This window comes from Urtica dioica, chromosome 11 (assembly GCF_054948205.1).
Source record: "Urtica dioica subsp. dioica isolate 48M chromosome 11, U.dioica_male_clone48M_v1_H2, whole genome shotgun sequence".
Taxonomy (NCBI): Eukaryota; Viridiplantae; Streptophyta; class Magnoliopsida; order Rosales; family Urticaceae; genus Urtica; species Urtica dioica.
Genome location: NC_142766.1, coordinates 12,038,946 through 12,063,486, shown reverse-complemented (window position 1 = coordinate 12,063,486; position 24,541 = coordinate 12,038,946). Strand labels below are relative to the sequence as shown.

The window sequence follows — 24,541 nt, the reverse complement described above, 5'->3', positions numbered from 1 at the left end:
CCACAATCGTCTCCAAGAGGGAGAGGATCTCCACAACCGTCTCGACCAATATACAACGAAATATCAAGATACACTACTCTTCTTCACGTTGAGTACTCGAACACCAAACTTGACCTCTTGGATTGGTGGAGGCAACATGAAGGAATGCTTCCCATTTTAGCAAGTATGGCTCGTGATATTATGACGATTCCTGTTTCAACCGTTTCCTCTGAATCCACATTTAGTAGTTCGGGGCGTATTATTGATGATAGGCGTTGTAGTTTATCACCGAGATGGTCGAGGATTTAACGGTGGGCAAAGATTGGATTCTACATAGCCGACGAGCACAAGAGACATTTCGCGAAATTGAAATCATTGATGATTTTGATACTCGATTCTCAAACATAAACCTTACCAACCCTTAGTATTTTAGTTGTAATTTCCTTTTAATTTTGCTTTCCTTTTTTTTTCTTTATAATATCTTGTGTAACCACGGTATTCATCCGCCATAAGCGAGAGTTATTAATAAAAAAATCACGTTTCCCTTAAAAAAATACTTACATACAATTAAATAGAACAACACACTTAGTCATGAAATAATTACACACACATAAAAATGTCTTTGCATTTTAGTCCCTTCAATTAAAAACACTACAAATAAAATACCATTAAATTTAAATCAAAAATATATTTTAGGAGAAGAGAATCCTCTTTTAAGGGAAGAGAATTTCTCTTCCATTTTAGTAGAGAATTCCCTAAAATAAGGGAATAGAAAATTGTTAGGGAATTCTCTAACAAAGGAGAAGAGAACTTGTGTTCCTTCCTTTTGGTTCCGATTTGGTACTACAAAAGAAAAAACAATCAGGCAAATCTTTTCAGATATTTTCGCAAGGTAATTTATATATCTTTTTTAGATATTTATTATTCTCAAAATGTAATATTTTTCCGCAAACTATTGTAAAAGAAGCTGATGCACGTCTATTAGAGAGTAAGAGAGAAACTCCTAGGGAGCTGGCGTCACACATACCTACCCTCATTGTTCTCTCTCTCTGACCAAGCTCCTCAAGCTGCCACTCCATTTCACGATCTCCACCCTCACGTCTTTTTTTATGGGGTTAATTTTTTGTTGTTTGATGTTCTTTAAGTTTTTGACGTTAGAGGTTATACTTGAGATATGTTTATTCATGTTTTTATGTCGAAATCATGTTTTGCGATCGATTTGGTGATTTGGAAGACATTTTTGTGAAATATAAGTTGAGTTTCGAATTGGAATATATTTTAGGGTTGGTCTTTGTGTTTGGGGTCGTCGGACTTCTAGATCTGTGGTGACTGCATATTAACGTAAATCACCGTATTTCATTGAAAATCACCGCATTTCACCGCATATTATCGCAAATCACCGTATTTCACTGCCTCGGCCTTCTTTTGGCCCGTTTCCTTGTTGAACGGACAACGTAGCTCAAGAATGTTTCGAGACTTTTGTGTCGGGGACAATGGCCATGCCATGAACCGTGGCCGTGTGTTCCTTGCGGTTCCTCGTCTTGGATGGAGGTTGCCATTGTTGCTCCCATTTGTTTTCGACTAGGGGGACCATCAATAGTCTGATCAGTCTTTGAGAGCTGAAAAGCCTCGTCTCTATTTCAATTAAAAAGGAATATAGTACGTATATGGACAACTTCCACCACACGGGTCGATGCCGCCATCTTTTGTGGATCCAATCTTTCCTTAAATTGTATCTTAATAGTAGAAATAAATAAAGGATTAGGAAACTGCTTAATACCTACATACAGAATGTATACTTATAGAAAGCTTGAAGCACTATAAGAAACACCCTTGAAGAACTATGACTCTATCCGATCGGACTTGAAGTTGACTTTAGAATTTTGTGGGTCACCACAATGCCTTGCCTCACAAATCAATCAAAAGAATGAAAACTAAGAAAAGAAAAAAAAATATCAGTAAACACCTCACTTGAAGAATACAGTACCCAATGTTCGACATGGTCTGCAATACATGGTATCGTTTTTATAATTTATGCCTACATACATATGTCCAGAATGGCTTCTCTTTGTATATCAAATCTTGCCTATGTATTGAAAATCATAAATAATTATCAACGTATTTCCCCGGACTACTTCGTTCAGCCCTGAGCATGAGTTCTATAATTTCATCTCATTTCATGGAAGTACCAATTCTAGAAGCTGAATGTCCTTCACTTCAACATTACCTGTGAAACAAGAGTGATCTTTATGCCAGCCTCGTCAACTCATTCATTAAGCTATTTAGCAACATGAGAACAACTTTTAAATATCAAGCAATTACCTAGAATCAAGTCTTCGAGGATTAAAGAATTTTCCTCTTCCGGAGGTAATAATACATGAGAAAGAATCCCAGAACAGCTCCGACAATTATGCTAGCTGTTGTTAACCAAAATGCAAACTGCAATAACGAAGACGTATTTTTTTTAGAACAAGATGAGGACACCGAGTTAAGATGTTAGATTATAGCTAGCGTAACGTACCACATGTTCTTCGAGATAAGATCTCAAGTTCATGCCGAATATACCTGAAAAGTTGAGAAGGTTACGGCGTGAGGGTTATTATTTTTATTAAGCCAGACTATATCTGGGTAAGAAGCACATTGTCACTATCTACCCTTTTATAGTTCTTTCGGAGTCGAAGAAAACTTCAGAAATTAAAAATCACAACCAAATAATTCACTGGTAAATACATAATTGGCTGCTGAAGAGTTACCTGAAACAAGAGCACCAACCGCAATGCAAAATGTGCCCACTTGAAGGAGCAATTCCACCCTGCTAACCTCGAGCCTCCGAGAGCTGATAGAAAGAACAAAAAATGAAGCCAGTCAAATCAGAATTCCATGAATAAGGCTACAAAAACGCGCACAAAGAACCAAAAAAATATGAACCTTAAATTGACAGCTATTGAATCTTCCATTTCCTTTGCAGAGTCCAGAAGCCTTTCAGCCTGACCATGACAGGACTCGCATCTGCTCAAAATAGCTTCAGTTATAGGAAAATGTGGGCTTAATAGCGAAAAATTCATGACAAAATTTCAGAAGCAATTATGATGCATACTAGACATCTAGTAGAAATTTGTAATAGTCTTATAAGCCCGTTTGATGCGCAAGCAAAAAGACTTGAAATTCAAAAAAATTGTACATAGCTGCGCAGTGAACTTGTAGAAGAAGTTAAGAACATAATAAGAATGACAAAGAATACACAAATTATTCACTGTAAAATATACCCCTCATATACTTATATCCCTTTTCTTTATCTCGTTTCCGGTAGAAATAGTAGGAGACTGCTAACCTTTGGAGATAATTTTCCAAAAGCATCTCTATTTCTTCTTCCTCCTCTGCATACAGCCACACACAAGTAGAACATTTTATAATAACTTATCATCGAAACCATTACTGTGTTTATAGCAATTTATTAAAGTAGAATATACCCTGATGAATATGCTTATCTAAGCCTATGGTGCGGTCAACATCCAGCTTGAGTGTGCGGTTTCGGCCCAAAATACACATACGGCGTATCTCATCCGTATCTTCTAGAAGATCAAGCAGCATTTGTCTGAGAGCCCCTGCCCTTGACCCCAGTTCAACCTTCCATGAGGAGAGAAAATGAATTTCTGTTTTATGTTTTTGTGATATCAATAATTGTTTATTTTTTTAAAAGGGTACCAAAGTCTGCTTGCTTATACGTAGTTGCTCCAATATGTGGGCAGTTAGTCGATTGGGCAGAACCTCAAGTATAGCTTGTACCTGAAGCAAACATTCCATACTCTCAGTTTAGAATCTTGAAATATAGCAAGTTCAAATATATGATGATTGAAAAAAAAAAGGATGATAAAAATGTCTGATCAGTCTTTTTTTTTTTTTTTTTTTCTCGTACAAGACAAACTTGACAGTTTAAAGCGAGAACAATTCTTCAAAATGATACATAATTTCTATTTTTCTTTTCCCTTGAGAACTAGATGGGAAGCAGAAACTGGCAGAGATGTCAAAGAGTCCTTTGGTATTTTCTTACAAATTTTTAATTTCAATCCATAATAAATACTGAAAATATACTACAGAACTAGTCCCCAAAAATCGAAGAGTGAGAAAAGAGTCCAAACACGAGAAATACATAAAAAAATACTCACTATGAATCCATACTCACACGAGGTTCTAGATCCATTAGCCTGCGCTCCAAGCGCTGTATTCTTGAGAGCAACGCTGCTTCCACAACCTGAAAATTCACGGTTAAATAGTTTTTTCAGTCACTGTCTACAATGAAATTAATAACAAGAAGAATCTGCATGAGAATGTACTCTCAAACGATGCAATTTATGTAGTTTATAAAAATTTAAAGGCCTGGACAAACCTCAATCATAAACGGCATTGATGGACTCCCATTCAAGTTCTTAGGATTCAGCCGAGGCAGCAAAGTGTCTATAAAAGCTTTACCACCTTTACTGAGAAATGATACACACGTGTTATCTAGTGTCCAAAGAGATAGACTGATCGAAAAACCACGAATAAACAAGAATCTACATACATATATATCATACCGGTTGTAGTCAAATATTAGGACCTGTTCAAGCATCGCAATCGCTCTTAGCGAGCCTAGATTTAGAAGAACCGCGTGCTCTCGGACCTGTTCCCAAAATCAATACCACTACAGATTACATGAACTTTAAGAAGGAAAAAACATACATTTATTATATTTTGAGTAATTACCAGCAACGAAGGCACAGAATTCGTTAAAAACAAAGACGGGTCGATGCTCCGAATATCCCGAGGACGAAGACCTGAAAACACACATCGCCAGCAGAGAACATCAAAATCGTATAGAACCCTGAAAAGGAAAATCATTGCCAAACAGAATAAGAATTGCAAATAGAAATTTGGACTCACCACTTGACTTAAGTAAATGACGTCTGTTGATTTTTCTAGTTGATATCGTTCCATCTGATTTCACTTCTACCACCTAAAAATACAAAGATACGGATAAGAGAATCGGATAATTATAATAATTTGTCATCACTCAGCGAAAGATGTATGAATAATTAAATAAATCCTTAAATTAAACAATATAAAACTCAGAAGTCAGAACTATTATTTTAATGACGGGTACAGTAAAAATAGAAAGCGATACTCTGAAAGTAAAATAAAGTTTTAGCAAGAGAATCATCATAAATTAGTCGGCTGAATCTCCACGCATAAAAGACTAATGATATGAATAACACATGAAATTTGACCTCGTAGACCGGTTCGCGAATTCCCAGCGACAGAGAATCACCAAACGACGAGGAAGACGCAGTCGAAGCCCTGGAAGCCGTCACCGGAGAACGGTCTTCCGTCGGAATTTCGACGCCGTCCGATCCGGAGACTCCGGCATCCGGCGGAGCTTCCAACTCACTCCAGCGATCGTCCTCGGAGGTCGAGGATCGGAAATTCTTGGACCTCCACGAAGCCCTGAGGTCGATCGGAGAGAAAGCGAGGGCTTTCCGCGGCGGCGAGGGCGTGAGGCAGAGGAAGAGAGAGGCCGGGGACGGCGGAGAATGGTGGAGAAGAGGGAGGTGTAGGGTGTATGGGAGAGGAGAGAGAGCCATTAGAGGAGGTCTGTGAAACCTTCGGACATGGAAATGGAATATTACAAAGTCGTTGTTGGTTGAGGGAGAGAGTTTTGGATTTCTGTGCTTTAAACGACCAACTGGTTTACCAGAGGAGGGAATTTGTTCCTCGAGGATAATATACGAATTATAGTAGTACTTTATAATTATTATTATTTATAACGTGATTCGGAATTATAAGTTTTTTTTTTGGGTAAAATAATCAAGGATTTAAGGGATGATTTGAAAAAGAAAAGCTTAAAATTTTATTTTCTGATGTAATAATAATTGAGATTATTTTTCTTTAAGCTAATATGACGAACCAGAGGATGGATTTTTCCATTTTACCATTATTAAAAGATAAAAAAAAAAAAGCAAATAAAAAAATAAGAAAAAACTGCAAAAAAAAAAAAGAGGCTTTGTACATACGGACTTTTGTACATATGGACTTTGATATAAAATACATTTTCTTTTCTACTTATTTTTATTAAATTTCATTAAAATTAAAAGTGTGATAGCCTAAAGTAACGTTTTCGTTGTTTTCCAAATTGAACCAAAAGCTAACCTATAAAATACATAGAGTTCACGTGGAGATTATCCCATCTCACAGGAAATGATTTTTTTTTTTGGTATGAATTAGTCATTTCAAATTTAGTGTTTAGTAAAATGATCAAGATTTCACAAATTGATGCATTTGAGTCATTTATAATGTAAAAAATACTAATATATTCTTAATTATTTTTATTATAATTAATCTAAGTTTCCAAAATTTTAATCCAATGCACTTTCTATATTTATCAACTCTTCGATAAACCAGAAAAAGAAAAAGAAGAAGATGTCAAAAACTTTAACATTATTTTCAAAAAATTTAATCAACTCTTCGATAAATCAGAAGAAGAAAAAAAAAGACGAAAAATATGTCAAAAAAATTAATCCACTATTCGATAAACCAAAAGAAGAAGAAAGAGAAGATGTCAACAAATTTAATCCCGCTTTTAAAAAAATTAATCCATTGTTCGATAAACCAAAAAAAGAAAGAAAAAAGAAGAAGAAGAAGAAGAAGATGGTGGTGATGACGATCAACAATGAAACCACCTTTAGATCGTCAATCAGAGCCTTTCAAGCCGTACTTCTCGTCCTCATATTTGTCGATCAAATCCGATCTTAATCAAACCCTAAATCGATCCATCATTGAACCACCACACAACCACCACTGATCGTTGCTCTCATCGGAAGATTCGAGCAGCGTCGACGAATCTCTGGACGAGGCTCGACTCTCCATGGACGCCTCCTATTTGAATCGGAACCCTAAAAAACTTCAAGCAATAAGGATTCTCCGAGATCGGAAGCTTCTCGCCGACGCCAACACTGCGACTTGGATGCGATTAGTGGCCTCGTTGTTGCTCGCCATCGAAGAGGATACACGCGGGGTTACTCCGACCACTCTCGCGGAGCCGAGATGATTCCGATGCCAAAGATTTCGCCGGCAATGGAGTCGCCAAAGTCTGGGATAGAAATATGAGTGGCTAGGAGAGAGAGCGAGGAAGGGAAAGCTATGATTTTTTGGGATTTTTTGGGATTTTTTTTATTTTTTTATTTTGATTATTTTATCTCAATTTTAGAAGGTTGAGTTATTTTGTCAAATTTAAACTTAAGAAAATCCTAAATAGTCGCATCACCCTTTAAAAAATACCGGAAAAATTAAGGGAGATAAGAGAACATATCAAGGCTCAAAGATTCTTTTAAGCTTCATTCCACCATTGAAAATGTTCAAGTACGAGATTAAATATCTAAGCATTTATAAATCGTAAGTGGCTATCAAATCTTCAATGGTTATTTCGAGGTATTGTGTAATAACCAGACTTTTGATTCATGATTCAGATTAGGAAGTCAAAATGTGAATTAAATAAGTGAGTTTTTAGAGTAAGAAGTAATACATGGACTAAGGCCATCTCCAACCACACACTATAACATCAAATATGCCGTTTTTTTTCCTCCAACCACACTGCAAAACCAACACCAAATTTTCAGTGTTGTACAGTGCCGCGCCAAATTTGGCGTGGCACTGTTCACACGGCAAAATTTTTTTTTTTTTTTTTACTTATTTATACATATATATATATATATATATATATATATATATAACCTTACAAATATTTTTAAAACACCAAAATTCATAAATTGACTACAAAAATACATTTAAACAAAATAACAATACATAAAAATTTAAACATAGATTACAAAGTTTAAATTGAACACACAAAATAAAATAAAAACTAAAAACAATAACATAATTTTAAAAGACATAATAAATACTTAAAACACAATTTAATAACCGGGAAAATTATTGGTAAGTACTAAATTATTTTAATCACTTAATTAAAAAATATCACCATTATAATTATTTATTGAAATATTTATTAATAAAGAGATTGTTTTGTTTTAATAATATAATAATGATGAATAGTATTATTAGTGTGAAATTTGGTGTTGTGGTTGGAGTTGGAAAAAAATTTGGTGCTAAATCAACACAAAAATTGTGTTGAATTAACACCAAATATAGAAAATGGGTTGGAGTTGCCCTAAGATAAGATAACTAGCATTTTCCATTCAATAAGAATAGTTAGTTAAGTTTAGTGCTTCCGTGTTAAACATTCTTTGCACGAGAAACATCCTCATGCAACCAAGTCATATAATTGTTAACATACTTGATTGTGATTAACCAATAATAATTTTTCTTGTTTCAGAGCCATGTAGTGATGCTATTGGAAGAACTTGATTATATGAAGTGTTGTGTTGAATCCAATAGTGGAAACGTTGAACTTTTTTCTTAGGAGTTTTGAAGTAAGAAATGATGATTAGAGAGTGGTTTTCGTTAGAGAGAGCGCAATGCTGATGAATGAAAGGTTTGAGATTAGATAGGATGAAAGACTAATGAAAAAAAAAATTGTGATTACATAGATGATGAAAGACTAATGAAAAAAAGTTTGTGGTTGCACAGATGATAAAAGACTAATTAAGGAAGGATTTGTGATTTTTTAAAGTTTTAAAAGTACGAAATCTGATTTTTTAAGTATCTGATTTCTATTTAACCTTTTTTTTATGAAAGAGTATTTAGATACTTGATTTGTTTCATTAAAATAGAAAAGTGACCTAATAAATAATTTAGTTAAGAAGTTAGTGATGCAAACAAAATTCATCATAGAGTCATTGATGCAATGCCTCCCAGAAAAAAAAAACTGATTAATTGATTTACAGCTAGATTTTTTTAATTATTCAAGACATTAATTAGTATGTTAATTTGCACTAAAAATCATTTATTAGCCACAGTTCTTAAGTAAAAATAGGTAGCAGGAAATATAAGATAGTGCATTCATATTCCATTATGTATGTTCTTTAGTTGATTAACGAGGTAAGTTCTTAATTTTTTTTTTTTTTTTTCAATTTCGAGATCAATGCTATATGTAAAATAAAAGTTCTAAAAGTAAAATAGTTTCGCTTTATAAATGTGCCAAACTAGACTCAACCATAGAAATGATGCTAGGAGATTAGACTCGACCATAGAATTTGGAGTTCATTTGATCAAATTTTATCCGTTACAAATTTAGTTTAATAATCAAACATTCATATATAAGAAAAAATATTAGCGAACACAAAACCTAAAAGAAAAAAAGAAAAGAAAAAGACATTAGGTGGGAAATGGGAATGATGGTAAATTAAAGTCATCTATTGCCCACTTGACCAATTGATCGCTTTATTTATTTATTTTTATTTCATTTTGTCTTAGTCCACCTTCTTTCTCTCTCTAGAAATAATAAAAAAGACCTATTTTTATTTATTTATCGAAAACGAAACTATATTGAACAAAGAGACAGATACAAATCTAAAAAACAAAAAATTAGAGTAAAATACCATTAAAACACAATTTCTCTCTCTAGATCAAAAAGATTCAGACTCTCTCTCTCTCACTTGAAAATTCTGAGTTTTCCATTTCCAAAGCCCCGACGAAGAAATTGGAGCTTCTTGATCTCCGACAAAGCGGATTAGCTTCATCGAACGTTTCCAATTTATTGGTTTCGAACAAATACTACGAAGAGGAAGATCTGTGATTTATAAGACCTGACGAAGAAGATAAAGGGAATTTGCGTTTTCGTTCGATTCGGTATTGGCTCTGGATCTGAGAATCCATGGCGTTGTCAGGCATGAGAGGTCTCTCGGTCTTCATCAGCGACGTTCGAAATTGCCAGAACAAAGAGCAAGAGAGGCTTCGCGTAGACAAAGAGCTCGGCAATGTCCGTACACGCTTCAAGAACGAAAAGGTTAGGTCTCTTAGACTTTTGAAACTTAGTCTTTTTTAATTGTTTCGCTGGTTATTTCCTTTGCATAGGGTTCGATTTCGCTTTCCTATGGGATTGCACTGTAAATTTGTACATGTTGCTTGAACTGTGTGCGTAGGTGTCTGAATTTGGCTTGTTAGGATTTCGAGCTAATGATGTTGTAGCTGGCATAAAGGGAGTATAAGACCTTAGTGTTCCACGGGTTTCTTATTGCATTTGGTTGAGGTAGAATAGAGTTGATTTTAGCTCGAATTTTGTAATTGGCAAAAGAAAGTCGTGGTTTGGATAAACACATGCTCATTGTGTTGCTGAATTAGTGTAGTATCTATGTTTCTTGTTCATTTTCCATAGACGGGGCATAAAACCAACAGACATTTAGTTTCAATTACTACGGTATCTACCATATATAACGCTAATTGGGCATTTACCTTTTAGGAGTCTGAAGAACACAGTGTGTTAGACTAGTATTGAGCGTAGCCTAGCATCGTTCAAAAAGAAAAAAAAAATTATAGCAAGGTTACTATTTAAATTTTTGTGGGCTTTGAGTTTGATATCTCAAAGCTTTTAGTATCAGGGTTGGGTAATCTGAAAGAGTATAAGTACCAGTTTTCTGATCTGCATGTAAAACATGTTGGTGGATGCGTAATCTGATCTTTATGAGTTAGCGTGGAAAAAAAGAGAGTTGTAAATGGGGATAACTGTGGGATAGACATTTGATTATGAAAGTGATGAACATTAAATAAGATTATTTTGTGATATCATGGGTATTTTTTGTGGGCATCCTCATAGTCACAGAAAGACATTAATGGGTGGGAATGAGTTATATTGAGGTTGTGATATGTGTATTAATCCCACACGTTTCTAGGCGGATCTTAGTTTATTACTATTGGTAGTCTTGTGATATGTGTACTTATTTTTATTGTTCGGCATTTAGCAGTGATCTAGGTTATATGGTACTGAAACTATTGTTCTCATCTCATCACAGGGGTTGTCACCGTACGAAAAGAAGAAATATGTTTGGAAAATGCTTTACATTTATATGCTGGGTTATGACGTGGATTTTGGTCACATGGAAGCGGTTTCCCTAATATCTGCACCAAAGTATCCAGAAAAGCAGGTAAGTATCAGCTCACTATTTTGGTCACTGAAAGTTTTCTGCAGGAACATGGTTTTTAAATTTTTTTTTTTTATTTTTTTATTTTTTTATTTTTTTATTTATGTTGATATAATTTGCATTACACAGTTTGCCGTAAATCTTGAATAATTGCATTGTGTAGTCTTCGATGTCACGTTGACCATTTGAATATTTAATGCTTATTGATAGTCATCCATTCAAAGTTGGCGCATGTGCAGTTTCTAAAGCATTTTAGTCTACAAGGGGAGGTTCATTTTCCGTCAGTTTTATGATAGCATCTCACATGGCCTGAGGCTCAAAGCCTTTGGTTGCTACTTCGTTGACTCAAAAGATTTCATGCTTCATTAAATGATTTTCGGGTTTGACTGAGGGTGAAAAATAAATACATTTTCAGCCTGCATTGTAGATGTGCTAATATTCGTTTATGTGTACTTACACATGCTTTCATGGAACTGAAATTCATTTGCGCTTAACTGGCTGCAGGTCGGCTACATTGTCACATCGTGCTTGCTAAATGAGAACCATGATTTTCTGAGATTAGCCATAAATACAGTACGCAATGATATCATTGGCAGGAACGAAACTTTCCAATGTCTGGCACTGACAATGGTATGCAATTTACTTAATGGAGTCTATTTTCCCCTTCTAAATTTTATTCCTTTCTGGGAAATTCTTGGTCATTTCTTGTCTTTCAAGCACATGATTTTTTTGGTAACTTTCAAGCGTTATTATAGATGAGTTTTTGTTGAAGTTTGCAGTACACTCTTCAACTTCCATTTTCTTTAAAGCTATGTCATTTTTCTGTGTGTTTCAAAGTTTGTTCTACTGTGACCATGTGTCCCTTCTTCTCTCCATAGGTTGGGAACATCGGGGGGAGAGAATTTGCCGAGTCATTGGCACCTGATGTTCAGAAGTTACTTGTAAGTGATTAAGGAATATATTTTGTAATAATACATTACAGATGGTGGCAGATGATTTCTCCTTATGTTGATCTTTGATTAGATATCAAGCAGCTGCAGACCACTTGTTAGAAAGAAGGCTGCTCTATGTTTGCTACGTTTGTACCGGAAAAATCCAGACGTAGTCAATGTAGATGGATGGTATGATTTATGTGCTACATCCTTCACAAGGAGCCAATACTAGTATTGTTATGTGCTGTGTCACCCACTAAAGATTATATGCTTCTTTTTCTTTGTTATAGGGCGGATCGTATGGCACAACTTTTGGATGAGCGTGATCTTGGTGTTTTGACATCCTCTATGAGTCTTCTTGTTTCCCTTGTGTCTAATCAGCATGAAGCTTACTGGAGTTCTCTTCCAAAATGTGTTAAAATACTGGAGCGGCTTGCCAGGAATCAGGATGTGCCTCAAGAGTACACTTACTATGGAATCCCATCTCCTTGGCTTCAGGTCTATAATTATTTATATATCAATTAATTGAGTAACAAAGCCACCCAAATTTAGAGATTTGCTAAATACCAACTTTTTGTAAATTTTAAGTAAATAGCCATTATGGAGATGTGGAACTGTTTGGATGTTTTTAGCATTCCATTTATTCCCTTGGAGTCTAATGATTATTTGCAATTATTAATGAATATTTACAACTATTAATGTCTTTTTGGCTTTGTTAATAAAATCTCGTGGCTATTTACTTAAAATTTATTAAAGGTTGGCTATACGGCAAAACTTGAGTTTTCATGTGGCTATATATCTAGAGAGCCCATTTATTTTCTTGTTTACATTATATACAATTTAGACCAATTTATGACCCTTAGAGAGTGCTGGTTACTATTTTGCCACTCATAACTTGCCAAGTAGTTTGGAAATTGGAACTCATTTTTTTTTTGGGACCAACGTAGGATTTCTAGCTAAATGGAAACAAGATACTCAAACCGATGAATCTCTTTTTATGACCATGAATGACTTAGGATTTTTGGATAGTGCAAGAAATGATATTATTTCTCATCAATATATGGTCATCGCAGGTCAAGACAATGAGGGCTCTTCAGTATTTTCCTACCATTGAAGATCCAAATACTAGAAGATCGTTGTTTGAGGTTCTTCTCTAAAGGAACTTATCTTTGTTCATTTTATGACCTTATTCTTTCTGGGTAAGATACTCATGTATTCTAGTTACACCTTCGAGTATTCTACATAGGTGTTGCAACGGATATTGATGGGTACCGATGTTGTGAAAAACGTAAACAAGAACAATGCTTCACACGCTGTTCTATTTGAGGCCCTAGCTCTGGTGAGTTTGATTCATCTTGTAACCTGCATATTTGATATTCTTAACTGACCTATTATAAGATTTTGATTATGATTCTGTAGACGAATCCGCCATTGTCCTTGTAGGTGTATCCGCAACATTTTTGCTAAAATATTACGTGAACTTGCTAATAGACGTTGTCTCTCGATCATGTGAAACTGTCATATGTGTTTCCTGTGTATGCATCATGTAATTTTGAATCTCTGTTACATATTTGCATTCTTAGCATGCATAGAATATAAGCATAACACATCAATATCAATCTCTCGCGCTCTCCTATTAGCCATGTATTTCTTCAAAAGGTTAAGGATTCTGGCCACTAGGACTCGCGTCATTAAGTCTGCTGGTGCATCAAAACGCTTGACTTGCAATAAAAGCTTTAAACAAAGTTGTGTTTGGGAAGCTTCAGATATATTATTTTATAAAATATGTTTTAGACGTTTATCGAATTCGGTACAGCTAGCATGTGCCTCATTTTTTGTACCATAATTCGCATGTTTCAGGTTATGCATCTGGATGCTGAGAAAGAGATGATGTCTCAATGCGTTGCACTTCTCGGAAAATTTATTGCTGTGCGAGAACCGAATATTCGGTATCTTGGTTTGGTGAGTTTCTTGAATTGCCTTGGTACTTTCTTCCGTGTTTTTTTTCTTCTTATTATTATGTTAAGGAGAACCTGCTATCAGATGATGCGAAAAGGTAGTTGCATACATCTAGTCTTTGAACATAAAACTTGTCACTACTGTATAGTTGGCTATATCTTCATTTCCATCTTGCAGGAGAATATGAGTCGCATGTTGATGGTGACGGATGTGCAAGATATTATTAAGAGACACCAGGCTCAAATTATCACGTCGTTAAAGGATCCAGATATCAGGTTATTTTTGTCATTATGCAGAATCATACATTATATTAGGTCATCGTCAGTGGCCCGTTTGCTGATAAAAGATAGTTAATCTAAAAAAAATTGTTGGAATTATAAAGCTAATTTAATACACAGATTTAAAAGGTCCATTAATTTGGGTGAATGCTTTAGTGTGCTTTGACGTCAAGGTGATTAATGTAGTAGAAACGACCAGTTACTCCGAATATGATTTGTATAAAATATTTTTAACTTGAGCTTTATATTTTTGTTCTCGGGAGTCTCTATTAAAAAAAGTGTTTACGCTAACAATCAAATTTCATCCTCAGTATTCGTAGGAGAGCCCTAGATTTGCTTTATGGTATGTGTGACGTTTCAAATGCCAAGGATATAGTTGAAGAAATATTGCAGGTACGCCACTGCCAGACTGAAATATGATCTCTGTCCAATTGAAACGATGACGTGCCAATAACTTCCATTTTTTTTTTGGTAGTATCTAAGCACTGCAGAATTTGCAATGCGGGAAGAACTTGCACTAAAAGCTGCTATTCTTGCGGAGAAGTTTGCTCCTGACCTATCATGGTAAGGATGATTCTTGTAAAACAACTTGCCATCACATAATAATTCATATTAAGTTGGTTTCACTTCCGTATCATTCAGGTACGTTGATGTGATTCTTCAATTGATTGACAAGGCTGGAGATTTTGTGAGCGATGATATCTGGTTTCGGGTTGTGCAGTTTGTTACAAATAACGAGGACCTACAGGTGTTTATTGTTATTCCAGCTCTAAGTCTAATGCTTTTTAAAATTCATTGTTGACGTCTCAATTTTGATCAGGCATATGCAGCAATAAAAGCAAGGGATTATCTTGACAAACCAGCTATACACGAGACAATGGTTAAGGTGTGTAATATACCACGCTCCTATGCATATATATAAATATATGTATTTGTATATATATATATATATATATATAGTCAGCGCATGCTTGAAAACAGAACCTAAGCTCTATTTGGGTGGTTCTATGTGGTGATTACTTATATTTCCATGAAGTGCATGATTTATTTTGATGATGACATGTGTCTAAATCTGAATGAGTCAAGTTTTAACCGGGCTTTGAATGTGCACATGACAGGTAAGTGCTTATCTCATTGGAGAATTCGGGCACTTATTGGCGAGACGTCCTGGATGTGGCCCAAAAGATTTATTTAGCATTATACACGAGAAGCTTCCTTCTGTATCGTAAGCCCTTCTACGCTTCCCCGCGCCCACTGTATCGTAGTTCAAGTATTCTATGTTGATCCACTTTTATTATTTTGCAGAACCTCTACAATACCAATTCTTCTTTCCACATATGCTAAGATCTTGATGCACACACAGCCTCCAGATGCCGAACTGCAGAATCAGATATGGTTGATATTCAACAAGTGAGATTCACTTATATTCTTATATATTTGTTTATTTCAGGAGTTTAATTTACTCTTTCTAAAGGTTTCTTTACATAACAAACATTTTCTCTCTCTCTTAGATATGAAAGCTGCATTGATGTTGAAATACAGCAACGAGCGGCAGAGTATTTTGCCTTGAGTAGGAAAGGTGCTGTGCTGATGGATATCTTGGCTGAAATGCCCAAGTTCCCTGAGCGACAGGTTTGAGTTGTCTTCGTCCATTTCTTAATCAGCTTACTTGTGATTTTATAGCTTCATTTTGTACGATATAAGTATCGATCAAAGTCATCTCCGGAATTATTCTCACTGAATAATATATTTTCATTTGAATCAGTCATCTTTGATTAAAAAGGCTGAAGACACTGAAATTGATACTGCTGAACAAAGTGCAATCAAGTTGCGCACCCAACAGCAAATGTCAAATGCTTTAGTTGTAACTGAGCAACGTCCTGCAAACGGGACGCCATTCCCTGGCCAGCTTAGTTTAGTAAAGATACCTAGTGTCAGCAACGATGAGGTTAGTTCTGTTTTCTATGTTATTTTCCTGATTATATGTTGCTGTATAATTAGGAGGGTGACATTATCTCCTCCTCATATGTAGAATTACGTTGAAAGGATGGAATTTAATGTGCTCTTTATTTCTTTCATAACAGGATGTCAATTCATCCGATCGAGAATTGACCCGGGAAAATGGGGCTTTGAGTAAAGTTGACCCACAACCACAACCACCTTCAGATGATCTTCTTGGTGATCTATTGGGTCCTCTGGCTATTGAAGGGCCTCCAAGTAGTGATGTACAGTCTCACCATAATGTAGTCCCGGGATTGGAAGGAGATCATGCAGCAGATACAGCGGCCATAGTGACTGTCGACGAGCCACAGAATTCTGTGCAGGTACTTTCTCGGCCTCTATCTTGACCATTGATACTCGCTTCTTAGCGTTTGAAGGTGTTGGTGGAATTGGAAGGTGTTCCACGTACTGACCCTTTGAATTTACAAGGACTGGTTGATTGTTCTCGACTCTTGTTTTGTATATAGCCGAACATCTAAATTTCCTTGCCATGTTGTTATATCTCTGTGCTTCCACTCCGTTGCTTCACACATTTGTTTTATATTTCTGGTATTCACAACAGACTGCCCATTATGTGTTATGAGAGAGCTTCTGTTGTAGTCGGAAATTCATCAGATTGATATACATGCTTTTATCACAAGATGTAAATTTTGATCAATTGTCTGTTCGCTAATGTTTTGATCTCATTTGCAGCCGATAGGAAATACTGCAGAAAGATTTTATGCTTTGTGCTTGAAGGATAGTGGCGTTCTTTACGAGGATCCGTATATCCAGGTCCATCAATTGTACTTCCATTTTCTGTATATTTTTTTTTCTCTCATCAGACAGGTGTTTCGTTTTTTATTGATGAATTTATCTGTATTCGTTGGGCATCGTAAAATTAAACTTCTAAATGTCTCTCTTTTAACTGAGCCATGGAGCAACGCTTTTTACCATAAATATTGTCTTCTTGTGGTATTCTAGATTGGCATAAAAGCAGATTGGCGAATGCATCATGGACGCCTTATTCTTTTCTTGGGAAACAAAAATACTTCTCCACTCGACTCAGTTCATGCCGTAATTTTGCCTCCGTCACATTTGAAGGTTGAGCTATCTTTAGTACCGGAAACTATTCCTCCCAGGGCACAGGTAAACACAATTTGTATGTTGTGGTAATCTGGTATACAATGCACATATAGATCGTGATCTTGTATATATCTCTTAATTTATAGGTGCAATGTCCGCTTGAAGTTACGAATCTACGTCCAAGCAGGGATGTGGCAGTTCTCGACTTCTCTTACATGTTTGGAACCAAAATGGTAATTTTAAATTCTCTGCTTGTAGTTTCCATCTTGGAGAGCTGATGTTTTGTAAATTGAAAATGTCTCATTATCTGCTTCTGCAGGTCAATGTGAAGCTTCGCCTCCCAGCAGTCTTGAACAAATTTCTTCATCCCATCACTGTATCCGCGGAAGAGTTCTTTCCCCAATGGAGATTGGTCTCAGGACCACCTTTGAAGCTCCAAGAAGTGGTATGAGTCAGCATACGATGGCCTAAGACCTTTTGTCCTAAGTATACATATATGCTCCGTTACCGGAGAATTGAATTTTTAATAAAAAGAGTAACTTAGTTTTATTATTTTGTTTTATTACTGCACTTGATTTTTGATACATTTCGCGATCACTTGTGCAGATTAGGGGTGTAAAACCACTATCACTTCCAGAAATGACTAATCTATTAAACAATTTGCGGTTAATAGTTTGTTCAGGGCTTGTAAGTCTATTCTTCACCATTTTTTGTTGCGATTTTTCGAGCCGTGCTGTCTAAGAGGCTTACTCACATTGGGTCTCTCCTGTTCAGGATCCGAATCCAAATAATATTGTCGCAAGCACCACATTTTACTCGGAAAGTACACCGGGCATGCTCTGCTTGGTAAGCATAGAATTAAAACTGTCCATTTATTAGCTCTAAAGATGAAGCATATTGTTTCTGTGTTTGACAACCTACTTCAAATTATGCCGCATCAGATTCGAATAGAAACGGATCCAGCCGACAGAACCCAGTTGCGTATGACGATCAGCTCGGGCGACCCTGCACTCACATTCGAGTACGTACTATACCTTCAATACAGAAAATCTGATGTTTGGCTATGTTAATTAATTAATTTATTTATTTGATAGCCAAATACAATAATGTATGGTTAAAACTGTCAAGTTACAGTGTGTTTAACAATTATTTTCGGGGCAGCATAATTTTCTACAAGTGTGTCTCCTAAAAGACTAATATCTATCTGCATAAATTTGCTCTAATATGTATGATAGGCAGCTATTATTGTGGGGGTGGTAATAGAACAACCCTAAAGCAAAATTCATGGGATGTTAAATGCAGGTTGAAGGAGTTCATCAAGGAGCAATTAGTGATAATGCCACCGTCGGGCCCGCGAGCACCGCCACCTGTCCAGGCAGTGGCTGCGCCGCCGCTACCGATCGAATCAGCGTCCGATCCTGGGGCGATGCTTGCAGGTCTTCTGTAACACAAGTCAACACCTGATTCAGCGGATTTTATACAGTGTCCAACCCCACTATATACCTCGAGTTTGGAACACGGTGTGAATGGCAAGAGCTCGCGGTGTAGTCGGAAATTTAGCCTGGAAAAATATACAGTCGGCGTTTGTGTTGTGAGTTTAGTTTTCGAGGGGTCGGTCAGGTTTTGATATTCTTTTCTGCGCATTGCAGCTGTGCGATAGGGTTTTATTTTGTTTTTTGTTTTTTTTTTCCGAGGGTTTTATTTTCAAAAATTTCCTCCATTTCTATTTTTTTTTTCTTTCCATTCCTGGTTAGTGAATTGGTTGATGTAATACTTAATTTGATATCGATGTATGATATATTGCATGAAGTAGACTAGATGTAATGTTAATCTATGAACAGTACTTTTCTTACCGTTGTACGTGTAAATGGTGCAAACTAGTACAATGGACAACGAAATGGAGTGTAACCATGTGTTTGATTACAGTGAGAGCTATATTAGACATTGGAAAGACGTATTGTATTCCTTTTTATGATACCATATCTCAATGCAATAGTCCAGAGTATAAAAATGACGATTAATATCATATAAGTTCATACCCGTGGGACGTGAGCCGTGAGCAACGATGGCAAATGCTAATGCCATTTTTTTGTTTCTTATTTCATTTAAAAAGAAGGTAGCTAAAAAAATGTCAGTTTTGGTCCACAATGCCATACTAATGAACCCCTTTTCAGTTTCAATATCATTCAAGCTGAAAATGCTTGCAACAATATCAAATATCTCAATCTTCTCCTTTTTTTTTAGATGAGCAGGTTGACACATCCGATGGCACTCGTATAAGCTTGAGGGCCCTAAGTTACGAGGGTCGGGCTTTTCGGAGTCACGAGGGCCTTAAGCGACTCGATCACGAGGATCGAACGATCTTAAACCACAAGGGTCGGGCTTTTTGGAGCCACAAGTGCCTTAAGCAACTAGATCATTAGGATCGAGCGACCCTAAACCACGGGGGTCGAGATTTTCGGGGCCACGGGAAAGCCTTTCAGAGACTCGATCGCGGTATCGTCAGGGACTCCGCCTCGTGGTTCGAGCCTCGTCGCCTCGCTGAGAGGTTCGTCGGAGATTCCATCTCGTGGCTCGAGCCTCATGGCCTCGCTGAGATCTTTGTCGGGGACTCTGTCTCGTGACTCAATCTCGTCGCCTCGCGGAGAAGTTCGTCAAGTAATTTGTCTCTTCTCGTGGCTTGGGCTTCGTCGCCTCGCCGTCCATCGGGTACTCTGTCTCGTCAGGTGGCTTGCCGATGAGTCCGACGTAGCGCGGGGTTTCACGTTGGCACATCGGCCAAGAGCTTGTCATGGCGTGAGGCTCCCTGGTGGCATGCCGCCCAAGAGCTTTGTGGTGGCACGTGGAGATCTTATTGCACCGCTTCTTGAAATGAAATTCCTTAGGTTGTTGTTGAAGTTTTCCTCACGGTGAGAAAAGAGTTGCTGGCGGAGAGCCCGTGATTGTTCTCGGGATCCCCTCTTTCTAGCGCCAAAATGTTAAGCCGTTTTTTTGATTAAACACTTGTGGACACGTGGTGTGCTTGGAATAGTCACGTGACTAGTCTTGGATGGGTCCAAAATCACTCTTCGAGATTCCAAATGGCTCAATGAAGTTTAGGACAAGGCCCAAAGCATTCGAGAGCTTCAGAAGAATCTTTGAATCGTGTTTTGGGAGGAGAAATCACTCTTCAAGATTCTAAAGGGTTTGATGAAGGTTAAGAAAAGTTCCAACGCGCCCAAGAGCTTCAGAGGATCCTTGAATTGTGTAGTGGGTCGATGAGATTTTCCTCTTACTAACTGAAGATCATGAGAATGAGAATTGATTTCTCAAGCTCTTGGACACTTTTAGAGAGAAAAATATAGTTTGGCTTCGTTAGCCTTGGTTTGTGAGAGAAAATGTTTGAGAGATAGTAATAATTCTTCTGTCATTCTAGAGAGAATGGAAGTAGATTATTTCTCTTTTTTGTGTTTTTATTGTGTGAGTGGAGTGATTTTTCACTCTTTTTTCCTTTTTTTTTTTTTATCTCAAATGTATTTGTGAGAAAAAAATCAAGTGTGAAAAGTGAGAGAAATTTGATATGAGTTTACCAAGGTTTTTATTTTCTTGAGAGAGAATGGTAAAGTGATGAGGGAATGCATAGGGTTGTTGAGGTGTGTTGAAGAGTTTTGAGTTATTTTGTTAGGCCCAGCTGAGTTCGGCTTGAAATATTGATGAAAAGTTTTCTTGGGCGAGGAGAAAATGGCCCTGGGCGGAAGGAGAAATGTGGGCAGGGAACCCACTTGGCCCAAAATGGCAAGAAGAAGCGGGAGAGTGGAAGGCACGTTCGCGGGAACGGAATGTCGCGCGCGTGGGAAGGAGGAAAACAAGTTGGCAGGCTTGGGGCCCAAGATTTTGGTTTTCTGAAATCTGACCCAACAACAAGCACTTTTTGTAACTTGAAAATTCTACATGAAAATTTGTAAGGAAAATATCGAGAGTATCACTTGTGTTTAATTGAAATGCGAGATTTATCATTTTAATTTTTAGAAATATCAGATATATTTTTTCAGTTTAATATAAATGACATATACGCCCCCCTAAAAAATGTTATATTACAAATATCACACTTTTTATTTATTTTTTACAAAAAAATAATTTGAACTCCCCAAAATACCCTTAATAGAATAAATATTTATTTACTATTTTATATAAAAAAAAATCAAAATCTCTCTTTATAAAAAAAATCCTTGACTTTTTATAAAGAAATTTTTTAATTTAATTTTTTTGTATATAGAATAAAAAATATAAAATTATTTCATTAAATGTATATTGGGGTGTTCAATTTTTTTTTTTTTTGGGTAAAAAATAAACGAAAATGGTGATATTTGTAATAGAACATTTTGTTAGGGGAGGTATATATCATTTATATTAAACTGAAGTGATATGTCTGATATTTTTAGAAATCGAAGGGATAAAACTCGCATTTCGATTAAACACAGGGGATAATGTTGATATTTTCCCAAATTTGTAATTAGTTGAATGATTTTATTGTATTAATATTATTACAAAAAATATTGTGTCCCCCATGATTCAATTCCTGACATGGCCATACATTTAAATCAAGAGCACAAAGACGTTTTATTCAAGATCACAACATAGAAATGCTTACATTACAGGGATATATATATATACCCAACTTTCCATCAAGAACTAATACAATTAGATGTGCTTGGCATTCTGACGAGCTCGAGGGCTTCGCCGAGTATCATATTCTTGGACAAGCGCAGCGTCCTGAAACCTTCGTAAGACAAGGGAAGATAGAGTCTCGGGTGTTCCTCATCAACCAGCTCCGAAGGGGCTTCGATTGCCACGTCATCTGGATTGAAAAAATACGTCACTATCGAAACTCTTCTCGCCGCTCTCTTCCCTCTCACTCTGTGGATCGGACTGTGGAACCTCCCATTGCTCCAAGCCTGGTTATAATTTGCATCAATATACATTATTTCCTACATGTATCCCTCCAACTATGACACGTCATCATGCTGTTTTATTTATTTATATAATTATACTTACCTTGCCCAGGTCTCCAATGAGGAGTAAGAAAGTGCCGGGGCAAGGATGAACGGCCTCGAATTCACCGGTGTCTTTGCGAATCACTTCGAGCCCTTCGATGTCTTCGTCGTCCTGAAGAATAGTGAAGAAGCTCGAATCGGTGTGGGTTCTCAGTCCCAGATGCTGATCGGTGAGGTCGTACTTGTTTATTTTTACTTGACAAGGCCAACCCTTGAATAAATCGCCACTCGATACTCCAAGGCTCTTCGCCAACTTTATCCTCGTTTCGACGATCAGCTCGGAAACTGCTTTACTATACTTTAGTATGATATCTCTGACAAATTTAACAACAATAAAAAAAGTCATTAATTACTGATCCGAGAGAGACTACGTGCAATAGCAATTTGCAAAAAATATTATGATGATGTCGTACGTACCTTTCACGAGGATTAGCGTTTAGCTGATCACAGAAGTTGATCTGCGCTTCGAGGGAGTCCAATCCGTGAAACCCTAAGGCCTCATAGAATGGCTTGTTTTGGGAGGGTCCCACGTAGCCGCTTGATGGGACCACGTCGACGTTTCGCCTCTTGATTTCAATCGGACGGTCGAAAAGAGTTCTGGCAATGTCTTTCATTTCCGACATCAGAGTCGGAGAAATCCCGTGATTGGCGATTCTGCACGCTCCAAACTCTTCGCAGGCTTCTCTCAGCTTCTTGCTTGATTCCATTTCCGAGTCTCTGAACTTTTGCATGTCAATCACTGGAAACGTAGTTTTGCCGCTTTCCATTATCTTTGGTTTCTCCGTCACCTTTGTTTGCTTCTCTTTCGCTTAATTTGTGGTAGTATAATCTATATGTATGTATGCATATATTATATATAAATAGATTTTTAGATATACACATATCAGATACGACACGGCATATACTTATCTAATTAGTTTATTCTATCTAGACGCATCCATGCATTCTGATATTAATTACTACCGTACGATATAATACTAAATATGATATCTCTCTTCGGTAGATACGTGCATATGATATTCATTACTGCGTGTGATATAGAACATGTACACAGTACACATGATATCAATGTATGTGTTATATATGTGAACCTGATCATATATAGATATTTCTATTCATAGTATATAAACCCTCTATAGGTATGATATATACAGATATACATTAAAAAATTAGTCGTGGTAGTAAATACCTATATGCATGATACGTCATTCACTAAGGACATCACGCAAAATAATTTTTTTGTAAATATTGGACCAATTAGTCCCTCTAATACTTTCAAAATCTATATCTATTAAATTTGAATTTTTTTTAGAGAAGTTATTTCTTTATTGATATTAGTTCTATTCCCCAATATTGGACCAATTACTCACTCTAATAAATCAAAATTGCTTTATTGCTTATGTAACAAAGCTATGTCATTTTTTGGACACTTTAGTATCGTAGGTGACAATGGTGTCACTTTCTAGCACCGATGCCTATTATTTTTTATAAAAAAATAAAAATAATAAATACACCAAAACTTTTGGATAGAGTGAGATCTACTTCAACCACATTTTGGTGCTACCATCATTGGAGTGGTTTTTATGCAAGGTGCTACAATTGATGATATGGATGAATAAAAATAATTTTTTTTTATTATGTGTAAAAATTTGGCAACTTATGCATTGGAGTTACTCTTAAATTTTTTTATTTGAAAATATTATATAAATTATAAAATAATTACTTCCCTTGTCACATCATCAAAATCTGTAATTTTCAATTATTTATTTGTCTCAAATAAAATTGCAAATTTTGTTAGTCATAATTTATTATGTGACAAACACTATTAAAATTAAAGATTAATTAACAACTTGCCCCGAAATTTTATTTTATATCAAACGTTTACCATCAACTTATAATTTATTTCAAAACTCATCCTTCTGTTAATTTTATAACAGATTTTTGGACTTTCCAAGCTGCCATATGACTCTCCGAGCACGACGTCAACACTACTAGCATAATCAAGCTTCTCGTTTTCGTCGCGGTGGTTGTGTTAGTCTGGCAAAAAAAAAAAAAATTATATGAACAAAATAGCTTCTATGACTATTTGATTATGGAAGCAAAATATTTGTCGTGAGGACGAGGGAGGATTTTTCTGCCGTAGCTGCACATTAACTTCACGTGGATGTTCAGGTTTTCCAGCTGCGGAGACAATGGAATGGTGTAGAACTTGATTTCTCTCGATT

The 24,541-nt window shown here is 36.3% G+C and overlaps 2 protein-coding genes and 1 pseudogene across 3 annotated transcripts; 1 reads left to right on the top strand and 2 right to left on the bottom strand.

Annotated features, from left to right (window-relative positions):
* Window positions 1-1,919: 1,919 nt before the first annotated feature.
* Window positions 1,920-5,756, bottom strand: MGT10 (magnesium (Mg) transporter 10). Of its 2 annotated transcripts, none has more exons than XM_089601958.1 (14): window positions 5,244-5,756; window positions 4,900-4,972; window positions 4,723-4,793; window positions 4,554-4,639; window positions 4,367-4,457; window positions 4,163-4,231; window positions 3,685-3,765; window positions 3,450-3,606; window positions 3,311-3,356; window positions 2,908-2,988; window positions 2,733-2,815; window positions 2,501-2,544; window positions 2,302-2,418; window positions 1,920-2,224 (listed from the first exon to the last, which is right to left on the bottom strand). In XM_089601958.1, the coding sequence occupies exons 1-13, from the start codon at window positions 5,595-5,597 to the stop codon at window positions 2,323-2,325; spliced, it is 1,332 nt and encodes a 443-aa protein (XP_089458084.1). In that variant the 5' UTR covers window positions 5,598-5,756; the 3' UTR covers window positions 1,920-2,224; window positions 2,302-2,322. The 2 variants fall into 2 exon arrangements, with proteins under 2 accessions (XP_089458084.1, XP_089458083.1); XM_089601957.1 differs by having other exon boundaries at window positions 1,920-2,206; window positions 5,244-5,755.
* A 3,713-nt stretch (window positions 5,757-9,469) lies between these two features.
* LOC149381269 (AP-2 complex subunit alpha-1-like) lies at window positions 9,470-19,151 on the top strand. Its single transcript, XM_089630341.1, has 27 exons — window positions 9,470-9,916; window positions 10,920-11,051; window positions 11,553-11,678; window positions 11,927-11,989; window positions 12,072-12,169; window positions 12,271-12,478; window positions 13,054-13,125; window positions 13,227-13,319; window positions 13,841-13,942; window positions 14,117-14,214; window positions 14,529-14,610; window positions 14,693-14,781; window positions 14,860-14,965; window positions 15,038-15,103; window positions 15,336-15,442; window positions 15,523-15,627; window positions 15,729-15,849; window positions 15,983-16,165; window positions 16,302-16,541; window positions 16,912-16,992; window positions 17,182-17,346; window positions 17,430-17,516; window positions 17,603-17,728; window positions 17,890-17,970; window positions 18,058-18,129; window positions 18,225-18,304; window positions 18,586-19,151. The coding sequence occupies exons 1-27, from the start codon at window positions 9,785-9,787 to the stop codon at window positions 18,728-18,730; spliced, it is 3,060 nt and encodes a 1,019-aa protein (XP_089486467.1). The 5' UTR covers window positions 9,470-9,784; the 3' UTR covers window positions 18,731-19,151.
* A 2,796-nt stretch (window positions 19,152-21,947) lies between these two features.
* Window positions 21,948-23,083, bottom strand: LOC149381268 (2-oxoglutarate-dependent dioxygenase DAO pseudogene; annotated as a pseudogene).
* Window positions 23,084-24,541: the final 1,458 nt, after the last annotated feature.